Source organism: Hydra vulgaris, chromosome 04 (assembly GCF_038396675.1).
Source record: "Hydra vulgaris chromosome 04, alternate assembly HydraT2T_AEP".
NCBI classification, from domain to species: Eukaryota; Metazoa; Cnidaria; class Hydrozoa; order Anthoathecata; family Hydridae; genus Hydra; species Hydra vulgaris.
In genome coordinates this window covers 43,950,258-43,969,065 of record NC_088923.1, presented here as the reverse complement: position 1 = coordinate 43,969,065, position 18,808 = coordinate 43,950,258, and the positions used below count along the sequence as shown (strand labels likewise).

Genomic DNA, 18,808 nt, shown 5'->3' with positions numbered 1-18,808 from the left:
AAAACCTGTTGCTGCTTTAGAGTTGAATGCTATTGTGACTTTTATAGAATTTAGAAAATGTCATTAATCTTAGTGTACTTTTGCATCATTTATGAATTATTTATCATTATGCCACCAAGTTTTATTCTGTGACAAAATCAATATGATCTTTATCTTTAGCAGAGTCTAACCTATTGTCAAGAGTAGGGTGCATTTCAGAGGTAATATTTGGTTTTGAAATTTTTGATACAACATACGAGTGATCAGTAGCCTTAGCTGCAGCAAAGTCTTCTTCAGTAAACACATTTCTATCAAATGGATATATTCCACATTTTTTTAACCCGGACTGAACAGTTGCAGCTTTCCCATTAGCTATTCTAACTAATTCACTAACCTCTAATTCAGTTACAGGACGACCTGGATGGTGATGAAGCCAAGTACCAACTAATCTTGTCCATTGATCAAATTGATCTTGTCCATTGACCAAATCATTGACCAAATCCATTGACCAAATTAAACCATTGATCAAATTGATCTTGTCCATTGACTAAATTGATCTTGTCCATCTAAAATTAGAAGAACTGGTTGGTTTCTTGACTGCTTGTAAAAAATGACCAAACGATTTTTCAAACAAATCTTTTCCTGGTTTATGGCATATAGACAATCCAGATTCGTCTACGTTAATAAGTTTGATGGTGAAATAATCTGCATTCCATTAGCATTAAACGTTATTTTTTCTAGTTCATCATAAAAACGATTAACTTTCATTCTATTAAAACCAATGGTTTGATGCAATGACGTTGATTCAGCAACTCTTTCGGAGAGTTTATTATGACGTTTCAAAAAACCCCTAAACCATTCTTTTCCTGCTTAGTTGCACAATTAAACTTGGGAATAATCCCAGTTTCTTCACAAAATTGGAATATCATTTGTTTCACATCTTTTGGAGGCAGACCAAATAATCTTTGTGACATGGTCAGAAAAACTTCTACAAGCTCTTTTTCTTGAAAAGCTGAGAGTGTTGTTGGGTGTCCTGTTCTTAATTTTTTAAACACAATTATCAACAGATGCTCGTTTTATATAGTCATGTAGTGTTTGCCTTGGTATTTTATATTGTTTAGCAGCAGAATATTTCGAGCAACCATCAACTAAAACTGCATTTATATATATATATATGTATATATATATATATATATATATATATATATATACATTCCTCTGTATTATATATATATATATATATATATATATATATATATATATATATATATATATATATATATATATATATATATACATATATATACATATATACATATATATATATATATATATATATATATATATATATATATATATATATATATATATATATATATATATATATATATATATATATATATATATATATATATATATATATATATATATATATATATATATATATATATATATATATATATACATACATACATATATATATATATATATATATATATATATATATACATACATATATATATATATATATATATATATATATATATATATATATATATATATATATATATATATATATATATATATATATATATATATATATATATATATATATATATATATGAAATCACATAAAATTACTTTACCCTATAAAGTTTTATAGACACTATATTCATGTTAAAAGTTATACAAGCATGTTAATATAATTATATGCAAAATATCCTTAGAAAACATTCTCATAATTAATTAGTAGTAAGGTTTTAACTAATTAAAAAAATGTCATTATTGATCATCATAATCATGTGATTATAAAAATAAAATTTCCTTCTTAGACATCGTATTTTTATATTTTTAATTGGTTTTTATTGCTTTCTATTGGTTCACATTTTTTTTTATCTTTTAGCTCGATTGGAATATACATGGATACAATAAACATTTTTATTAGAATTTTGATGATTATGTCTGGAAATAATAGAAAAAAGTGAACATACTGTTCTTATTTTTGTTGTAAATATACTGTAAAATTATATTAAATATTTTCTCTTTGTATTTTGTTCGTTAAAATTGTCTCATCTTTCTTGATATACTTAAACAATAGTTTTTTAAGAAAACCCTGTTAAACTTCTAAACTCGAATAGATGAATCAAATTGTTTATGATCAAACGTAGCAATTTAATGTATTTTATAAAAAGTTCTTTTTAGTTGTCAGAATTATGTTAAAACAGTTTTTAGTTTTAACATTTATAATAATATTTTTGGTAGTCAAAATTATGTTAAATATGTTTTTAGTTATAATATTTCGTCGGCTTACTATCAAAACCTCCTGAAAAAAGTCCGATTTTTTCATTTTTGAGGTTTTGACTTAAATTGGTTAGTTTTCTTAATGCGCAGCTCTATGCAAAACCACATAAATCTAATTGCCTCGGAAATATATTAAATTGCCATCTATTGTTAATGGTCAAAACCTTCTAACCCACAGACACATAATTGTTTTACTCACAACCTCCTGTGTCTAAAATATGTCTAAATCATAGGTTAGAATTTAGCTCATACAAATTTATTGTATTTTGAGTGTGTTGGCTTAGGATTTGAAAGTGCAAAATGGATAACTCTACCAAAATGGAGGTAAGTAATGTATTTTTATTGAATTTTTAAACTAGTTATAGTTTTTAATTGCAATATTAATCTTAATATAACTTAAACGAAACATAGAAGCTTGTGAGTATTAATTTGTTTATTTTAAAAGAGACGGAAGTTTTGATCAGAATTATTTTTTGAATTACTTGAAGTACTAAATTAGTTTGTCAATTCATTTTGTATTAAAAAATTGCTCGCACATTCCATTTTTATTTTCAGTTTATCTATCCCAACGCCAGATCTCGTCGTATTTTGTCGATAATCGATATTAATAGCAACAATATTGTAACTGATAGACTGAATAATGAGACTGACTGTATAGAAAATCTTATCAACGAAATAGAATTAGCTGTTATTACTTTGAGAAATTCAGATATAAATAACGATGATAATTTTTTCCGTTCCGCAACTGTAGACTGTGCAGAAAATATTTTTTCGAACACTGAAGATTTTAGTGTAAATGAATCTCTATCATAGTACTTTCAAGACAAGGAAAATTTGGATAAGGACAACTGTAGTTCCTTTGTACTTGCAGAAAGTCTTGATTCTGTTAAAGAAATTCAGGCGGTTTTCTGTGCTGAAATTACCACTGAAATTTGTTTAAATAAAGCAAATATTGTAGGTACAGAAAATTTTGTTGATAACGGTTATTATGGACCAGATGATTAAAATGACTTGCCGAGTAGTAGTGTAATTCCTAGTGATACTAATAAGGAGTGTACTGAAGAAGAAGGACAAGTTGAGAAAGAAAGACTAAATAACGCAAGGAAATAAAAAACGTAGGGTATATAAAAAAGATTGGGAAAGCGAAAAAAATAAAAGTAAAAGAGAAAAGGGACAGGAATATTATGGATTAAAAAAAACGCAAAAGGAAATCGGGTATTTGATCAGAAAAGAGAAGCAAGAAAGTTAAAGCCCTTTTGCAACTGTAAGCAAAGTGGAAAAAACTACAAAAATACAGTGCAGAAAATTTACTGAAGACGTTAGATTATATAAAAAATATAGATTATATAAAAAGTAGATAAATTTTTAACCATTTCTGGAAAGAATTTAACTGGTCTCAGAAGAACTTACGTAGCTAATTTAGTCGATAGTGTTGCCCTAAAAAGAATCAAGTTAATGAAACATCACGCCGTTCAAATACGTTCTTTTGTTTCCTTAAAAGAGACGGCGTTCGAGTTCGAGTGTGTACAAAAATGTTTATAAATACGCTATGTATAGGTACATGGACCTTACATAACTGGGCTAAGCATAAAGCAGACGTAAGACCAAAAAAGCCAGACAAAAGTATTAATAAGAGAGATGCAATGAAAAAAAAAGGTTTACAACAATTTTTTTCTTTTCTTCCAAAAATGGAGTCCCAGTATTGTCGAGCATCTTCAAGTAAATTATATCTAGAGCCTATCTGGCAATCTAAATCAGCATTATACAAAAAATATGCCAAATATTGCAAGGACAGTGACCTACAAATTTTATCTGTCAAGTTATGAGGAATTTGATAACAACACTTTGAGTCTTTTTCGCCCTAAGAAAGATCAGTGTGATTTGTGTATACGATATAAGTGTGGCAATACTTTCGAGGAAGCGTATACTTCACACATTCAAAGCAAAATAAGAGCACGAGAAAAAAAACAGGTCGACAAGGATCACGCTGAACATGCATTTACTCTAGATCTGGAAGCGATATTGCTTAGTCCAATACTGAAAACATCGACTCTTTATTATAAGAAAAAGCTAATAGTTCACAATTACACTATCTTCAATTTAAATCCCAAAGATGGCTATTGTTATTTGTAGCACGACGGAGAAGGGGGAGTTACATCCGATGAATTTGCTTCTATTTTGTATAGTTTCCTTGAAACCAAAGCGAACGTGTTCCTTGGTGAAGAAGTAATTTTATGTAGTGATGGATGCAACTATTAAAATTGTAATTCACTGCTTGCAAATTCTCTATTACATCTATCCCAGATAAAAATCATTACTATCACCCAAAAATTTTTGGTATCCGGACACACACAAATGGAGTGCGACAGTATGCATTCGGCTATTGAAAGAAGCATTCGAAATAGGGACATGTACACACCAGCTTGTTATTTGTATGCATTAAAAAGAGCGAGTACAAAACCTAAACCTTATGAAGTTGAGTATCTGGGATATATTTTCTTTAAAGACTTTTCAAATTTACGATATTACACATCAATTCGTCCAGGCTATAAAGTTGGTGATCCAACTGTAACGGATTTACGTGCCATTCAATCTATTATAAATTAGATTTTGATGATGACTGGAAGTGTTTAAAAAAGCGCGTAGTTTAAATTTTAATTTTGCAAAGCGAAACTGCACTTGCTTTGCGGTAATGTTTTGAAATAATCACTGCACGTGATTATAATATCCTGTAGAAAAAACGTTCAAATAGAGACTCATCTTAAAAGGGGATAAATTTCATTGCGTTCAAAGAATATCTTAATTTTTTAAATCCCTGAAATGATACTGATATAAGTGTTAAAGTAAAACATTGGCGCTCGCTGAAGACCACATTTAAGTCACCTTTTACATTACGAAATGCTACAAAAATATGACGTATATAAAAATAAAATTAACTAAATATGGATATAGAGATGGTACTGGGTAGAACCTCATAGTATATAAATATATTTTTAATGGAAAAAATTACTTCTTTTTGTTTCTTTTTTAACAAACAATAATTTAGTTCATAAAAAAATCAAAGTTTTTCAAAACTGTACTGTTTCATAAAAAAGCTTCACGAAAGGTAATAAAGGATTTACTTAAATATATTTTGAAAATTGTTCATTTAATAAAATTATCATTTCTTAAAGAATATTTATTTTTTTTCTTGTGAAAAATAAATCAAAAAAGGAAGTTAAAGATAAGTTGGTTTTACATTTAAACATAAAGATTTATTTACTTGATATATGTTATTTGATATATGTTAAGAACATTTGTATTAAATAAGAGAAGTAAAACGATTTTGGAAATATATAAGACGTGAAATGTGCTTCTAGTGATAATAAAGTTGTTTTAAGGTGGTCAATCCAATTTAAAACGTATTAAAATATTTTTTTTTTAAATTTAAAAAAAAGTTATTTTCTTTTATTTCAATCATTGTAGAACATAATTAGAGTACTTACATTTATCGAATTTGTATATAAATTGGTCTAATTTATCTTAGAAACGATTAAGGTAGACATTGTTTACCTAACAACACCCATAACAACCACTTTTTTCAAGATAATTTATTAATTATCACCTCAAAAACCACTATACATTTAGTCATAGTATAAAAAATAAATACTGTTTAGTCTTATAGGGCTTTTTGGTAACTTTTTGCTATATTTTAAACTCCTTGCCGCAAAAGTTTGATATGTATAACACTGTAGAATTCTGTGTAAAGTAACAACAGCAGTGTAAACTTCCCAAATTATATATACAAGTACTTTTATATTCAATGATAAATTGATATAAAAGTAAAAAAGTTTTGAAAAAATTTAAAGATTTACCAAATATATTTAAAAAAAAAGTATTTAGACGAAACCAAAAAGTTACCAACTAAAATATAGACAATTTTAATCAAATCTCTGTTTTAAACTAAAAAGGAAATGCAAGTCAAAAAAAAAGATAAAGCTAAGTTTCATAATGTAGAATAAAAACTTGAAGGATAAATTACAGAGGATAATTACCATATAGTTATAAAATTTAAAGTGTTTAATGACAGTGTTTAAGTGTTTAATGACAGTGTTTAAGTGACAATGTTTAATGATTGTAAATGTAGTGAATGTTGTTCATTAAATGGTGAAAAGCTATTATTAAAAGACAATTTACAAAACAAAAATGGGTTCTCAAATGAATTACAGCTATTATTTGATATGTGTAAGTTCTTTCCAAACTTTGATATAACTCTTTCAAGCATTAAACCAATTTTAACTTCTCCTGGAAAACCTGTTGCTGCTTTAGAGTTGAATGCTATTGTGACTTTTATAGAATTTAGAAAATGTCATTAATCTTAGTGTACTTTTGCATCATTTATGAATTATTTATCATTATGCCACCAAGTTTTATCCAACGTCATATACTGCTTGTGGCAGTCTGATAAACTAACAAACTTATTTAAATACAAAACAGAATTAGGCCTTTAATTAGCCATTCGCAAAATTTTAAAACCAATTCTTAGAAATTTATCTAATCAAGATTTACTAAAAAAGTATCTTTGCAGTAAAATACAGAACAGCAATGAAAGCTTGAATGGTGTTATTTGGAAAAGATGTCCTAAGGATATATATATATATATATATATATATATATATATATATATATATATATATATATATATATATATATATATATATATATATATATATATACAGTATCGGACAAAACGAGTGCAACCAAATAATGCTAATTTAGTTTCTTTATATAAAAGTGCTACATTTTTTCAATTTAGAGAAATAACTATGTAACTGTTTAGAGATAAAGTTCTTCAAGTTTTATTTATCACAAAGTTTATTATTTGTACACGAAAATTAATAAATTAATCAAAAGTATTAAAAAAGGTTGATTTCCTTCTGGAAAAAACAAGTGCAACTCGACAAATTGTTGACCAAGCTGTATTTCGCTATCAATATTTTATGGCGAATCCTTTGTTGTCAAGCACAGCCTTGAATCTTCGAGGCATAGACTCGATTAGGTGATCAATGATACTTTGTGGAATCGCTGCTCAGGCCTTTTGGATTTGTTCAAACAGTTGATCCTTATTACGAACACCTTCACGATTAATTCTGCGGTTGACGATCTCCCACAGGTTCTCGATAGGGTTGAGATCCGGAGATTGAGGCGGCCAATCCATCACCGATAGGTGGTTGTCTTGAAGCCACTGCTTGACTACTTTTGCAGTGTGTTTCGGATTGTTGTCTTGCTGAAAAACCCATTTTATTGGCATATTCCATTCAGCATGAGGTAACATAACATCTTTCAGGATATTTTTATACATGAAACGGTCCATTATTCCATCGTTTCGATGTATTGGACCTAGACCGTTAGCAGAAAAATACCCCCAGACCATTACATTGCCTCCACCATCTTCACGGTCTTATGGCAGTAACGTAAATTGAGGCCTTTTTTCGGCCAATCGACGTACACGGCAAATGCCATCGCTCCCAATGTTGAACTTCGATTCATCACTGAACAGGACGGTTCGCCATTTCTGCACATTCCAGTCAATATGAGATGTAGCAAACAGGAGTCTTTTCTTCTAGTTTTTGAGTGAAATCAGCGGTTTCTTTGCAGGGCGTCGAGAAAACACTCCGGCTTCAACAGTACGTCTTCTGATTGTTCGGTCCGATACAGGCAGCTCTAATTGCTTTTGTATCTCGACTGATGATATCAAGGGATCCTACTTGACGGATCTGACGATCATAGAATCCTCTCTAGAAGTGGCGGAACGCGGTCTTCCACCTTTGTCATCTGATGCCCACTTCCCCGTAGAACGATATTTGGAACATAGTCTTGATACGGTCCATTTTTTCACGCGATATTTATCACAAATACTTTTTTGCGACAATCCACTTACGTAATCGCCAATAATTTTCTTGTTAGTTCCAATCCAAGACTGTCGGGAGCCATTTTTGCACTTGAAGTCATAAAAATAATAAAAATAAATAATCACGCTTCTCAAGGCTTACCGTGTTACATTTACCTTGTGATGATACAATAATGCTCTGTGGAACACAACGTCTTGGTTGGATGTGGACTGTATTGATGTAATGAAACACTTGTTGTATTTCACTTCTTGTATTGATGTTCTTCGATAAAACACTTTGATAAAACTCACTTCGATAAACTGTCTTGATAATACTGACTGATTGACTTCCATATACTGACTGAATTACATGTCGATTTACATGTCTCTTATATAGTAAAATGTGTGAACCTGTTCTGGAAGATTCTAGATGCTTCTTTTCGATGCTTCTGGAAGCTTCTGGATGCGTCTGGATGCTTCTGAATGTTTCTGGATACTTCTGGATGCTACTGGATGCTTCCAGATGCTTCTTCTGGTAACTTCTGAAAGCTTCTGCATGCTTCTGGAAACTTCTGGATACTTCCTTTAATTATTAAAAAACTTCCGTGACGTTGACACGAACCAGACTTAAGAAAATGAAACAAACCAAAAAAGTTGCACGTGTTTTGTCCGCTGCAAAATGGCACTTGTCAACGAAGTTCTGCCTGTGTGCTGTCACCTGTCAGCTGATTGCTCATGTCATGGCATGCTATGACTCCAGACTCCTGAACTGTTTGCTGTGGTAGTATAGTTCGTTTCGTTTTTAAGACATGTAAAATTAGGAACACTTTTTAGCATTGTTCGATATTGGTTGCAAATTTTTTGTCCAATACTGCATATATATATATATATATATATATATATATATATATATATATATGTTGGTAAAAGATTTTTAAAATTATCGTTGAATTCTACTATTAATCATTTAATAATGTTTTTCAAGGAGTCAATAATGTTTTAAAATTAAAAAATTAATGTTTTAAAAGCTTGAGGTGTAAATAATGGACGGTTTATGAATAAACCTACAAAGTTAAACGATGTGTTGCATATATCAAAAACAAAGTATATATCTACCAACAAAAGAAAAGTAAAGCCAGAAGTTGATTGGAATTAAAAAATAATTCTTGGATAAATAAGCAGAAGTAAAATCAATTCTTTTTTATGAATCTGCAACATTTTATGTGTAATTTTATTATTGCTTTTTGATTATCTCCATATTAAATCTCCAAATTAGATTTATAGCAAATCTGATAAAGTTAAAAAAGGATATCTCCAGATAGGTTTCTTCAAAATTTTTCCGTTTATTCAAAATACATTGGAAGAGGACTGGTAGCAGAATAAATATTTTTGATTGATTTTAAGTTTTGATTTTTGTCATCACCCAACAAGACCTACCCTGTAAAACTAGAAACTATTATGGTAATGTCTATAACTTTTGAAATATACCAGTAAAATTAATAAAACTGCTAGGGTAACTGAGTTGACATATAAGTAGCTGAAAAACCAAAGGGCATTAAAAAAGATTGTTTACTTTCTGAGAAATCCTTTTATAAACAACATGCTAAAACAGAAAAAAAGTTGAATAAATGAGGCAAGTTTTTACAATTTTTTTTATTTTTTATTTTAATGCTAATTTAAAGTAAAATACAACATAAGTAGACTAACTTGAAAAATGAAAATTAATTATTAAAGAAATTTATTTAAATTGGGGTTGACCACCTTAACATACTTTTGTGGGCACTACCCCTAAGCAATATTATCATAGTTAATATGACAGTATATAAAAGAATATTGTATGTTTAAGTTCATCAATGTTTGATTATAATGTTTCTTTCTTTATATAAAGGATTGAGGAAAACTTTCTTTGATATGAACCAGTCAGAGATCTTTGTTTGCTCAATGTTCATACCATAAAAAAGTTTACTAATGTTATAACAAGATGGAAATAGTTTTGTATCATCAGCAAACATAATTTTGAGATCTAATAAAGATCATAAACATATATTAGAAATAGTAAGGGTCCTAGTATAGATTCCTTTGAAACTCCGGAGGTTATATTTAAAATTATGCAAAAAAGAGGTTTTTGTTTGCGTTGTTTTCAGTTGCTTTTAAATAGCATTATAACAGCTAATTTACCATGTTCCAGTTTTTTAAACAGCAATATATTGTTAATAGTGTCACAAGGTTAAGATACGTCTACAAAGGCGCCTTAAGTATAATCTAATTTTTAAAAAGAATCAGTTGTGCTTCTTGTAAGTTAAATTAATGCATGTTCAGTAGAGTTTTGAAGCCGTTTTGGATCTTGTAGAGTATATTATTATAAGCAAGATGATTGGATATTTGGTTAATAAAAATTCTTTCTAAAGTTATAGAAAAAACAGAGAGGACAGTTAATAATTGATAATTACCTACAATTGATGGTTCACCCAGATATGAAGGCGTAGTTTTGGTTTACTTTTATATATAGGCGTAATTTTGAGTATTTTTAGTTGGTCAGGGAAAAGAAGAAACCTTATTAAATGAAATAAAAGTTAGGCCTTTAAATGCAGTTTTAGTTTCTGGATTAAATCTAGTAAATATAAAAACAAGAGGATATTCATAATCTATAAGAGTGATGGTAACTGGTCTTTTGAAATAGTCAGTCATAGATTCCGCAGGAACGTTTGTAATTTGGTTAACTTGCAGTCAACAGTGAACCAAAACGGTACCTGTATAATAGTGGAACAGCAGCTGAAAAAAGCGATGTTGCGATGGGCAATTTTTAATTAAAATTACATTTGAGAAGAAGTGTTTGAGACAGTGTTTATCATACATTTTGGTCCTTATAAAACGTTTTTTGATCTTTTTGAACTAGGAACTTGTGTGTTGAACAAACTACAAAACTGTGATATCGGTCATAGTGCATTTTCCAGTGTAGTAATTGCAGTTCCAGTGTAGCAATTGGAGCTTTTGTATGCTTGAGCAACAAACTGAGCAGTTTTAACCGCAAAACAGTTATATGAAACTTTAATGGAATTACTAAAAATTTTAAATTAAATAAGATGTTATACGATTAAGTATTGCAGATTAGCAAAAGCCACTGTCAGCTCAATGAACTTAAAATGGTGTTGCAGAAAGAGGTGAAGCACTATTGGATAAATAGAAAAAGTTGCACAAAATCGATAGAGAATAAAAGTATTACTTGTTGTTGGTTGTTGAGATCTATTGCTACTGAAACAAAGATACAACGCAATGGAGACAAGTACTGGCTAGAAAAGCAGTTTCACATATAACAGTTAAAAAATTGAGAACAAATAATAATTTAACTGTTTAAAAATAACATTTAAACATTACTCTTATAAAAATAATCTTGTATTGAATTTTTAGTAAAAATTGATGCTATTTCTATATTTTAAAGTGTTTAAAGTAATTTGACATCAGATAGCAACCTCTTGAACTTACTTTAGGGTATAGTGGGGCATATTAAGACTATTAAGAAGCAAATGTTATTTGAGTGTAAACTAATTATAAGAAGCAATACTTTTTATAAATTTCTTAAATTTCATTGATATAAATAAACGAAAAAACAAAAATACAATTTCTAAAAAATTAATTTCAACAAACTAAAAAAGCTTTAGAGTAGCAAATGTTTTAGAGCTTAACGGGATTGTTAAAGAGCTGTAGTTATTCGTTGATTGTAAAGTTTTAGAGCTTAACGGGATTGTTAAAGAGCTGTAGTTATTCGTTGATTGTAAAGTTTTAGAGCTTAACGGGATTGTTAAAGAGCTGTAGTTATTCGTTGATTGTAAAGTTTTAGAGCTTAACGGGATTGTTAAAGAGCTGTAGTTATTCGTTGATTGTAAAGTTTTAGAGCTTAACGGGATTGTTAAAGAGCTGTAGTTATTCGTTGATTGTAAAGTTTTAGAGCTTAACGGGATTGTTAAAGAGCTGTAGTTATTCGTTGATTGTAAAGTTTTAGAGCTTAACGGGATTGTTAAAGAACTGTAGTTATTCGTTGATTGTAAAGTTTTAAAAATGAAAAAATAAAGAATATCTATCAATTATGAATATCATTTAAACATGTTCAGACATAACACTCTTTAAAGAATACCATACCCATATAAACTACACGCCCATATACCCATACACCACAAAAAATAAATAACAACTAAAGTAAAGAAATTTTTTGTGTTTTATTATAAAATCCTCCTAAACAAACAAACTTAAGAAAAAATTCCGAAAATTAGGAAGGATAAAACTGTAAAAAAAAAAAAGTATTATACATTATTAAACTAGGCAATATTGCTAAATTTAAAATTAAAAAAATATATTATAGATCACATAAATCACGCCCAAAATACCATAAAACTATTTAGTAACAATTTTGATAAGGCCAAAACCTTCAGATATCTTAATCAACTATCTCTGTTTATGGTATCATTCCACCACAAGTCACATACGAATATATCACCATTTTCTGTTATAATATTCCCATCATGATTATAATATTCCCATCATGATTATAATATTCCCATCATGATTGATTCCCATCATGATTATAATATTCCCATCATGATTATAATATTCCCATCATGATTATAATATTCCCATTTTGATTGATTGATTAGAAGATCTTTTAATAGCTACTTTTATTTGGAAGAGACAAAAAAAAAATCTTCTTTTTACATAGTTTTAAATTATTTCTACAACTTTTTTAATAGATTCTTTAATTCTTATTCGTTTTTGAAAAACTTGTTTTCAGACTCACTGTTTCTTTTTGTTGATTTTGGGAATGGAAACTTATGGTCCAGATGTGCCCCACAAAGGTTATTTTACAGAAATTAATACAATTTAAAAAGATTCTTAAAATCAGATTCTAAAAGAGGAAAAATAATGTCTGAAAAATCTAAACTTTATAAATAAATCAAATAGTAATAATAATAATAATAATAATAATAGCAATAACTCAAGATTTTTTGTCGCTATATCGCTTGAGAAAATGCGACAGTTTTTTTTTCCCCCCGCAAACTTACTGATACATTTTTGATACTTGCGGAAGAGCATTCAATTAAGAAAAGTTCACGCATCCTTTCTTACCAATATCATCGAACTTGTGCAGCCGCAGCGCAGTGGTAGCCCTCTAGCCTCAGAAACAAAGAATCCGTGGTTCAAACCCCACCTCTTGGCAAGTTTTGCGGAATTGGTTAGAAAGGAAGCGTGAACTTCTATTTAAATATTCATCCGTGGTGCCCTGTAATAAGACGGTAAGGACTTCTTTTAGCACCAAAATAAAAAAAACTTAAAAAAACAAAACCGTCTTGGTCCTTCGACGGAAAAAACTGTACTTATCGGTATATTTATCAATGAACAACGAAAAAGAATCTTTTAAAGTAGTAAGTAGCGTTGATGTAAATAAAAATGTTTAAATCTTATCAAATTATATCAAAACAAACATAATCTATGGAAATTGAAATAAAAACTTTGAGAACGGAAACAAACAATCATAAAATGAAAGAGCAGCAATCTTAAAAGATAAAAACTGATTTTTTTTTTTTTTTTTTTTTTTTTTTTTTTTTTTTGTTGTTCTTTTATCTTTACAATATTGTGATTCTATCTATATAACTGATACAAATTTACAATTTTTACGATTTTACGACAAGAGTTTGTCGTAATACAAATTTACGATTTTGTTGTAATACAAATTTACGATTTTACGACAAGAGTTAAGTGGAGAAAAATAATTTCATTATTTATTGATCATGATAGGAACAAATCAACTAAACACATTTCGAATCGCATTTTATGTAACAAATCATATTGTTTAGCTCGTCAACTAATTTAACGTTATTTTTGAAAACATTTTAATAATTTGAATATAGTTAATCAGTCACAATCTGATGTTATAAATAATAAACTTAATAAAATCATAAAATCAACAAATCAAAAAAATTAAACAACCAATTGTTGTCTGTTCTTACTTAAAAATAAATTTTAGTCAAAAAATAACACTTTATCCTGAATATGTAAAATCCACTATTTCTCAAATAAATGAACAAACTCAATTTTCCAACGCAAAAAAAAATAATCTTATTAATTTTGGTTAGAAAGAAGCAAATTCAAATTACTGTGACTGTCTAAAAAACTTACTTAAAATAATAACATTTTTTCGCAAAACAAAAGTGATATAAATATTGATGTACAAAATAATAATCAGAAAGGGCCCTCAGAAACAACTATGATATGTGGCAATTCATTATTAACAGGAAATAATAAATAAAGAATCCATAAATTAGGGAAAGTTAAATTTGTAGTTTTTAATGTCATCTAGTGAAGACATGCATTTTAAATTAATTTCTAAGAAAAAAACTTTCTAAACTAATTTTCAATATGGAACAAATAATTGCATTAATAACTCATTGGAAACTGCTATCAAAAAACCGAATGATCTCATATCACTAATATCGAATCTACGTCTCTCCTACTTAGTTATTTTATCAACGTCCATTTGCCGCGTGTATAATTCTAAAACCCAGTTGTCATCGAAACATTCAACCGAAAAGATAAAAGAATGTATGTTGAAATCAATTATTCAATTTCAACAAAATAACATTTTGGCCTGCAGGCTCTCTGTTTAAATACGCGAGGATCAGATAAGTTAGCCTTGAATTTTATTGCATATCTCAAGTCTCTTTAAAATTTTTACATCCCTAAGCTAAATGATCACCAAAAACTCTTGTTTAATACCAGTGAAGAAAATAAGTCTACAACAATGAAGAATGGGTCTGTTTTAGATAAACTTAAACTAAAATTCACATATAATGTATAGCATTCATTAACATAAATATTATACAAAATAAATTTACAGACATGACATAACATCCCTTATCAAAAAAACTGTTGATGTTTTTATTATTGGGGAAACCAAACTAAATGAAACATTTTTAATTAATCAGTTCTCATTAACAGGTTACAAAACTACTTACTAACATGTGATAACTAAAAATCTGGACAAAGCTTGTGTAAATATAAAAATACAAAGGAAAATTTTTATATAATTGCAATCACTTCTATTTGTTGTAAATTTAATTCTTTAAATGTGTTTTTAAAAAATAATTTATTTAGGAATAACTAAAAATGAAAAAAAAAGCTTATAACGAAGACTCCCTTAGAAAACGAGTGTACGCATGTTTGGATTTGCACCCGGATGACAACAAAAACTTTATTGTAAATCATTTTCGAATGGAAAACATACCAAAATCTACTATTTATAATATACTTAAAAGAAAGGGGAACAATATAGGACCAGAAAGAAAAGTCGGAAGAGGTCGCAAAGCAATAAAGATGCCTGCAAAGAGATAAAGCGCCTTAAAAAAACGATTGATCAAAAGGGTGGTATTTCACAGCGTGGTCTTGCAAAACGATTTCATGTATCACAACCGTACATATGTATCATAACCGTACATTTTATGTATCACAACCGTTCATATGTATCATAACCGTACATTTTATGTATCACAACCGTACATACGTATCATAACCGTACATTTCATGTATCACAACCGTTCATATGTATCATAACCGTACATTTCATGTATCCCAACCGTACATATGCAAAATTATTCACCAAATAACTAGCATTCGTTATCGTAAAAGAACTAAAACACCAAAAAGAACACCGGCTCAAAAAGCAGCTGTTCGTTCAAAGTGCCGCAGGTTGGTTTCGATTTTTCGGAAAAAAATTGTTATTATTGACAATGAATCGTATTTTTATTTGAGCAACACTAATATTTCTTAAAATGCAGGATATTACTCTTCTGACATAAATGCAGCATCAAATGATGTAAGGTTAAAAAGAAAAGACAAATTTAAAAATATTGTTTTTTGGCCTGATCTAGCTTCGTTGCATCATAGCTTCGTCGCATCATAGCTTCGTCGCATCATAGCTTCGTCGCACAAAGTTATCTTAAAGCAAAAAATATTGAATTTGTACCAAAAGGGCATAATCCTGCTAATGTGCCAGAATTACGTCCAATTGAAGATTTTTGGTCTGAACTTAAGAGGTTAGTGTACAACAAAAACTGGTAAGCTGAAAACCTAGGCAAACTTAAAAAGCGGATAGAGTTTTCAATTAAAAGAATCGACATAGAACGTGTACATCGGCTAGCTGCCGCCACATTTACAAGAGTAGACACTGTTCGTTGTCATGGCATGAGAAACTTATAAATCTATTTATTGTTATTATTTAGATGTTTTTTGTTATTATACTTTTTAAATTGTTAAAAAAGATGACTTTGTTAAAAAGTTATATCATTTCTAATTTTGTCCAGATTTTTAGTTATCACATGTTATATAGACCATTTTAATCAAAGGTCTTATTGTATATATTAATAAAAACATCTCATCAAAAAGATTAAATAAAATAGTTTAATCCCCTGATGAACAAATCACCACTTTTGAAATTAAATTAAAAAATGGCAAATGGGTAATAATAGCTACTTATAAGTCTCCATCTCTAAAAAAGTTTATAAACCCCTACGAAGAAATTATTAGTCTCGATCACAGAAAAAATGTTTAAACATCAATCTCAGAAAAAAACTAAAAAAAAAAATAGCTAAATATCTTTTGCGATGACCAAATTTTAATACAAAATGGCTTTCTTTTGCAATGACAAAATTTTGATCTAATCTGCTAACACTAGATGCAGCTGTGATCTGTCTAATTTGTTTTAAATTAATTATATTGAGACGCATCTTAGCCTTTTAAAGCAACTTGTTAAACGTAAATTATGTCTGTTACCATATCTTAAATTGCATAAATTTAACATAAGTTAACATATTTTAAACTAGTTTCAAATAAGTTATTGTAGTTTACCACAAATAAACGTTAATAAACCATAAAAATGTGTTTTGCTATCCATCTAATTAACTGCTAATTAAGGTAATTAAGTTAGTCATAATTTAACTTAGCTCAACTTTTGTACCAAAATAAGCATTTGAAAAAAAGTTAAGAAGAGAACGAGCAAGAGTGTATTTAAATGTTTTTAAATCTAATGTATAAAAATAGTTCTCCAAACTCTTATAATATACTTTCGAAACCCGCGGTTCATGACAGAGTATATTATAGGATTGAGTATAGAGTTTAAACATGCGCACATTATTCCAAATGTTGCTAAATTAAAACTCCCTGCCTTTGTGTTAAAAGAATACAACAACGATCCAACAAACACTGGAGTCCAACAAAAGAAAAAGCAAAGTACAAGAATCAATAACATTTTTGTAATTCGAACTTCTTTAAAATGTTTTTTAATATTAAGCTTTTTTCGATTTTCTTCTGTATTTGCTAATTCCAGTTTGCATTCTTCAATTCTCTTTTGTAATTGTCCACTGTCATTTGCATTAAGTTGATTTCCATTTTTATTTTTTATTTCTAAATAACTATCTATAGTTGAAATTCCTTCATTTATTGAAGAACCTTTAGTTCTATATTTGATGTAGTAAGCTACCACTTTTTTATCTTTTAAACTAGTTTTTTTGTTATTTGATTGATGTGAAAGTGATGATACAGAAACACTGTCAAACAAAATTTTAGAATCATTTTGCTTTGAAAATTCTACAGAGTTTATTTTGCTCCTCATTTGTGTTTTTTCGTGTTTATGCAGCAAAAAAAATATGCACGAGTACAAACTTGCTAAAAAAAACATAGGCAACACGTAAGCAATAGTACCAAGAAAAATTGAATATGATTTTGATTTTTTGCCATCAACAGTGCAAAAATTAGCGCCTGATTTGAACTGACTCCAACCAGTCAGAGGAGGAAAGGAGATCAATAAAGAAAATACCCAAACACCGATAATTATTATAATTGCCCTTCTTTTTGTGTACATTATTTTTATGTCGTTGGGTTTAGCAACATGTAAAAACCTATTTATGCTGATCATAACAAGAGTCCATATTGATGTTATGCAAAAGAGCGAGTTCATGAAACCGACGATATCACACACAATGTTTCCTAGCAACCACCGTTTTGCGATCGATGTTATAATAATAGTGGTTATTTCGAAAATAGTAAATAAAATATCGGCTATTGCAAGATTTAAAATAAACCAGTTAGTAACGGTTTGCATTTTTTTGTTTTTTAAAATCGTAATTATGACAACTGAGTTACCAATAACGCCAAGAAAAAAGCACATAAACAAGTATGTAGATTTGAATGCAATTATCAGATTAGAATGCTCCATTTCACTATTGTCAATAAACGCCATTGTATGTCAATGTCTTTTTGTTTAATAACTCTAGCTCACCTTTGTTTTAACTTTTTATTTTTAGCTGTAAAGTTTTAAGTTGTCAATATCGGCTTCCACCACAAAACCTCAAAATCAAAAAACTAATTATAAAACAGTAGGTAATGTTTGTTGAACCATTTTGCGATAATAAAAAGAAGTTGCTATAGAGACTTTACAAAGGAAGATAAACCACGCTTGTTGTAATAACAATAGTTTATTTGATAAATAAAAAGTTTTTTTATTTTTTATTAAATGCATAGTTCAGTAAAATAACTTCATAAATTTTTCTATTTATTATATTTCTCCTAAATAACTATCAGCTTGTATATATATATAAGCTTAAAGAAATTAATTAT

General features: G+C 28.7%; 2 protein-coding genes across 2 annotated transcripts in view; one reads left to right on the top strand and one right to left on the bottom strand.

Moving 5' to 3' along the window:
• The window catches only part of LOC100210446 (growth hormone-inducible transmembrane protein), a 28,335-nt gene extending 26,307 nt beyond the window's left edge, over nt 1–2,028 (top strand). The window contains exon 7 of the mRNA XM_065796420.1: nt 1,883–2,028. Within this exon, the coding sequence (XP_065652492.1) occupies nt 1,883–1,964 (82 nt within the window). The 3' untranslated portion in view covers nt 1,965–2,028. The remainder of the gene's footprint in view (nt 1–1,882) is intronic.
• Nucleotides 2,029–17,178: 15,150 nt separating this feature from the next.
• On the bottom strand, nt 17,179–18,631 carry LOC105846833 (alpha-1A adrenergic receptor). Its single transcript, XM_065796419.1, has one exon. It carries the CDS (start codon nt 18,429–18,431, stop codon nt 17,217–17,219), a length of 1,215 nt encoding a protein of 404 aa, XP_065652491.1. The 5' UTR covers nt 18,432–18,631; the 3' UTR covers nt 17,179–17,216.
• Between the last annotated feature and the right edge of the window lie 177 nt (nt 18,632–18,808).